Source organism: Ruditapes philippinarum, unplaced genomic scaffold (genome assembly GCF_026571515.1).
Source record: "Ruditapes philippinarum isolate M1 unplaced genomic scaffold, ASM2657151v2 ctg1228_1_1_1_1, whole genome shotgun sequence".
NCBI classification, from domain to species: Eukaryota; Metazoa; Mollusca; class Bivalvia; order Venerida; family Veneridae; genus Ruditapes; species Ruditapes philippinarum.
Window position 1 is genome coordinate 205,819 of NW_026862959.1, and position 6,234 is coordinate 212,052.

General features: G+C 31.6%; 1 protein-coding gene across 1 annotated transcript; it reads left to right on the forward strand.

The window, feature by feature from the left end:
- The first annotated feature begins 591 nt into the window (after nucleotides 1-591).
- LOC132720788 (probable G-protein coupled receptor 21) lies at nucleotides 592-2,600 on the forward strand. Its single transcript, XM_060705002.1, has one exon. It carries the CDS (start codon nucleotides 1,150-1,152, stop codon nucleotides 2,395-2,397), a length of 1,248 nt encoding a protein of 415 aa, XP_060560985.1. The 5' UTR covers nucleotides 592-1,149; the 3' UTR covers nucleotides 2,398-2,600.
- Nucleotides 2,601-6,234: the final 3,634 nt, after the last annotated feature.

Sequence of the window (6,234 nt, forward strand, 5' to 3'; positions counted from 1 at the left end):
TGTATCAATGTAAATATTACGTTCGGAAAATATAACATTTGCAGCTAAATCAATATAATGATAATTATTTGCGAATTCACAAGAAAACACATGTTTAAATATTTTTGTACATTTTACGTATTATATTGTCATAGCGTCATAGAAATTGTTATCCCTTTTCAGAATTCCATGTCATTTAATTCCATCCATTGTTGATGAATTTATCAATTTCAGATGCTACTGAATACTTTAATGTTATTTTAATGTTCATAATTCGTCAAGATTTTTTCATGTACATGACAAGGCGTCAAAATAGGTAGTGAGCAATAATTCAACAAATGAAGTGAGAGGGAGGGTGGGACATAACTGTTTGTTTAACATATGATATGTTTTGTTTGTATATAGATGTAACATCGACACATTTCTTTACGTATAATTGTAGAATCTTTATCGTTTAATGGGATATATATTTTATTTAAAGTAACATCTTTATTGTTTTCTTATATCACTATATGCTCTATATTTTGCATCATTAGTAACGAATGTCTAATTTTACGACAGAGCCTTATAATTGAGTTCTATTTCAGAGACACACGATGTCACGTTGAACGCCCTGCAGTCAACCGTCATAAATGTCAAAGTCGATGTACAATTACAGAGAGGTCTAATTGATCCCAATATCAGGAAAATGTGTAAGAATCAAATAAATGCTTTTCTTTTGATTCGCAAATGGTGACACTTTTTCAACAATCGATACCTGTCTAACTTCAAACAACGAATCACAGGTGATTATTTAACAATCACATTGCTCATTAAGAAAAACGAGTAAAAAATGAGCTGCAACATTCATGAACAAACATGAATACTTCATTACAGATATGTCTGTGTAACTAACTTGTGGAATAAGTAAGAAGTGTGATTACATAACTAAGCAACCTGGATAAATTCAGCGTCTGCTTTATGAAAACTCTTCGAAAACGTACTTAACCAACTACTGAAATCTCAGTGTCTTAAGCTGATAAATGATACAAGTATTCATGATTTTTTCAAATTGTTCAGAAATTTGGACAATGGTACAATAAATACACCAATAATAAACCATGAGAGCACGATAAATACATTGTCTCTACAGAAGAAATTAAACCATATATTCACGATTGTGCTTTTCTGATGTACCTAAATATTTCAAACGACTCCTTACAGAGCTTCCATAATATGTCAGGCGAGTTTAAACCAAAGGTTGCGATATTTCAAGCCATTGTTATTATATTGTTTTCTATGGCAATCATCGTATGTAACGTTGTCCTAATAATGGCGGTATTACGAACGCCGAATTTACACACAAAAACAAACGCTTTGTTGGTGTCTGTTTCATTAAGTGAAGTGATGCTAGGTGTGTTTGTTATGCCTTTCATAGCATCACTTCTGATTAAGCCTTCATTAAGATTCTCGTCTGGACTTTGTGACTTTATAGCATTCATGACATCAGTTCAAGCTTCTTCTAGGGCACTTAGCATGTTCAGTGTTGCTGTTGACAGGTGTGTGGCAATTTCTCATCCACTACAGTATAACAGCTGTATCACTAGAAAAACAATTACTTTATTTGCTGCAATTGTTTGGATCTTGAGTATAATATTTGCAGTATTTCCTTACATTAACGTTGGAAAATATTCATTTCTTACGGTTTATGGCCGATGCATGATCGATTATCATGTATCATCCGTTTTTGCGATCGTGAAGGAGGTGACGTGTACATTAGTGCCATCTATTGGTGTATTTATCACTTTTGTTATTGTGATTACCGAAGCTCGGTCACATCATCGGGTTACTATGATAGCTCAACTAGCTATTGCAATGTACTCCGGACCAGTTCGAGGAGTCAACTACACGAGAAGTACTTTCAAAGCATTGAGAACATATCTAGTCATTTCATGTATTTACTTATTTACTTGTTTTCCAAGGTCTTTATATGTCATTTCGGTATCAGCTAATCAGCGTCATTCAAATTCATTGTTTACATTTTTCACTTTCTTAACATACATTTGCTCCATATCAACACCTCTAGTTATATCTACTTTAAATATAAAATTTCGACAAAGTATTGTCACATTATTTGAATCGAAAAACAAAGTCAATCCAATTTCTGACTATGAACCCTATACAATATCAACGGGATTGCATACAATTCTGGAACATTCAATGGTGTTTAAATGTGTTCCGAATAAAGACCAAAAGTTCTCAAAAATGAGTTCATTCAGAGAACCAGTAGCTGGACCATCAAGGCAATTACCTATTGTGCGATTTCAGCCTCGTAGGGTTTCAGTTCTACATGAAGCACAAAGTTCAAGTTCTAGTGGAATTACAGTAATGAAACCAGGACATGCTGTGCTAAGGAAGACGCTGTCATCACCGTCATGATCAAATATTGTATCCTCACATTCATTGGTATCACTGTAATAAAAACCAGGTCATGCTGTTTAAAGGAAGACACACACGAGATAACTTCATAAGTTTTATCAACAAAACCATTAAAGCTTTCCGATGGTGTTTTTCATCATAATCATTCCATTAGTTTTCATAGATTGTCACAGGGATATTTATTGTTTGTTATAATGTTGTGTTTTTAAATGCATCATCATATAGCTGTGTTTTTTCTCTCATATTATTTGTTTAATTCTTGAAATGTTTTTTTATGGTACGACCTAAAGCAAGAAAAGTCAATAGACCTAGCCCGGAAATAGACAAATATATGGGTTTTTTTCACATGTAATTCCGGGGTACCAGTTACAACTTGGTAAATATATCGATAATAGCAACACGTTGATCACCCTATTGTCAATGGTTGTTCTCCGTAAAGCTATAGCAGAAAAGTGTTTTTGAACCCCGAGATGAAATTGGGAATAACCTACAATTATCAGGTTCAGAATAACATGTATTTTTCAAAACCTTAATCAAGGGACAAAAAGTGAGGGCATGTCAACAAGCTTTAAACAACTTTACATCAATTAATAATGAGACAACTGCGCACATTGGCCATTGGCTGTGTCCAAATAATTATTTTTTTGAAAATGATAGTCGTCTCGTCTGTAATAATGATAAACGTACAGTGTATTGATAGCTCTTTCTATGTAGTGACTATCTATGAATATTTAGCAGCGATATTGCATTTAATGAATAGTCCAGTTTTTTAATCAATGAAATGAATAATAATGCTATATTTACTCCGTTCGGTCTATAATAGAAGCTGTATCAAATAAGTGTGTATGTTTTATTCATTTCACAAACGATGATAACTTATATATAACTCTAGGGAAAGAAATCATGCTTTCACAAATGATATAAACATTGATTTATTAGCATTTTTAATAAAAGTTTCTATGACGTATGTCAATAAAATGTGGCACCCACTTTCTCTGTGACAACGATGAAAAACGGACCTTTAAAGTCATAATGGGAATAATCGTCATTTATATCTTTGTTTATAATTGTATTAAATCTAATGATCTTGATTGTTAGCTTTTATTTTATTATGATAGTTTTAATAATAGTTATTGAATCAAAGCATTACTTTGGCATATTCGAACATAGTATCTGACTGTAAATCTTTAATCAATATATTTTATTTCAAACATACCAAAGGTATATGATTGACAAATTTTTGATGATTCTCGTGCTGACTATTTTATAAGACTGAAGTATTATAGATTGTTTACAAATTATGCGTATGAAATGATACCTTTAAATATCTTCATAAAATCTAGATTCCGCGAGTACAAGAAAATCAAAGAAAAAATAGTAGAAAATAGTAGGGTACAACACTTTTCACGCCCACTAGCATCCGCTGAAACGCTATGTCAATGTATGACCTCAAAAGTGTCGGTGCTAACTGCTATGAATGAATAATGAAGCTATTTTTACACCATTCGGTCTATTATAGAAGCTGAAGCTGTATCAATAAGTGTTTATGTTTTATTCAAAAACAAACAATGACAACTTATAAATAATTCTAGGAAAAAAGATCATGTTTTCACATTCTATCAGCATTTTTAATAAAACGTATGCCAATATAAACGCGGCACCCACTTTATATGTGTCAATGAAGAAAGACGGATATTAAAGAAATATATATGTATTTATATCTGTTTATAAATGAATTTAATGTGACGATTTTGTACGGTTGTTAGCTATGAGCTGTTTATGATAGTTATAATAACACAACTGTAGTTATTGAATCAAATTTTTACTTTGGCATATTAGTACATAGTATCTGACAGTAGAATTATAATCAATTTGCTTTTATTATGAACATGTCAAATGTATACAGAGACAAATTAAAGATTCTTGTGCTGACCATGTCATTAGATAATATATGACTGACATATCACACGAGTATCTATAATATTGCTTATTGTTTACCCATTACTCGTAATGCGCAAGGAAACAAAAAATAGTAGAAAATCGCAGATTCGGTTTAATTGAGTCCGTTTAAGAGAGATAATATCAGTGTGTAACATCTTTCACGCCTGCTAGCAGCCTCTTAAGCCGAATACCACTGCATGACTTCAAAAGCTCATGTGATATATTAGGTTCACAATTCAATAAGATAAGCAAATCGAATGGTTGTAACTTTGACGACGATCAGAATCAAATTTTTTAGCGCCGCTTCCGATATGATAGTATTGAACTTTCATCTCCTGCAATTCTATCTTTCTTTTACAACTTCAAACTTCCGGTCTGTAATGTCAACAATAGAGAGACCAAGTTATATTTATACTTTTGCTTTTGTGCTCAGTCAAATGTTTTGCAAGGTATTGCATCTATCTTAGAGGTAAATGTACTTTCAAATCATTTTAAACATTGGCTTTCTACAAATTGTGCATCATGTCAAATCATGATAATGTGCAGCCTCTTTTGAATTTTGAAAATTTCAATCTACCATGTCGTGCCACCAAATGAACTGAAATATAAATCAAGTATTTCAATACACATATAATATGTACTAGATGAGAAAGTTGTACATTAATCTTATTTACAAACTCACTTATAAATGTTTACTGCAACGAGTTTTGTATCATTGTCAGAGTTTAAAGAGAATTTCTTTTTGTCACGCTATTTACAGTTTTGTCTTTACAACAAAAACAATTCAATTGCACTGCCTTGAGTGTTATTGGAGAATAAACGCTAATTGAGCGTAAATGTACCATTGCAATGAAGCACTGCAACAGTATGACTGTAGAGATGGTAATATTATAAAGTATGATATTAATTTGACGGTATTTGTTTTGTATACCAAACTTTGGCATGAACATGGTGTAGAAAATTCCACTGACCAGGGTATTAACTTATAGTTATACGTGATGAGTTAATAATAATTTGGCCATTTTATTTCATTGAAACGTTCAGTGTATAACACGAATAGTTTCTTTTGCTGATGAGTATACGTCACCTCATATTAATGGCTTATTGTCTTGAACGCTTATGGATAACTCTTTCTGAAAAAATCGTAACTAGAAATAACGACCATACATACATAATCAATAACTGTATGAAGTGATTTGATATTATCTGTTTTAATTCCCTGTAGCATAATTATGTACGTGGAAAAGAGAAGTAAAACTCTTAATGACTTTCTATATAAAGAAATACCGGTATATAAAATTATGGGGATGAAAACGAATTGAATAAATATTCTCCATCAGTAAGTCACGTGATACGAACTTCATGATTTTCACAAACAATTTTCTACCACAAACTAAACCACAAAGATGATGGTTGCGAAACACTGGATTGTAATGAAATATGAGCCTAAAAGAAATCTGAGATGTACTCCTATATATATGGAAATTGTTATACAAAAACATGAATTATTTTGCCGTGAGGGATTCTGTATTTTTCTATTTTATATATTTTAACTAATCATGTAAAATAAAAATAAAAACAAAGCTTTTCAAATCGAAATACTGTCTTAAAGTGGATCGATCTACAATAGGCAAATTTTCCATTAATATTTCAAATATCTCTAGATAAAACAACATTAATGCTTAATTTGGATATTGTTTTCAGTATATCTTGTTGGAAAACAATGTTGACAGAGTTTAAGTTATTGAAACATTATGAATATTTATATGATGAAAATGGTATTTTGTATTGTAGAACAAGTAATTGCTTATGGTATTACAATTTTTTCTGGCCTTTGTAGACCAAATCACTTTAACGGTTAATTGTAGTGAAGTCATCTGCTATGCCATTCAATGA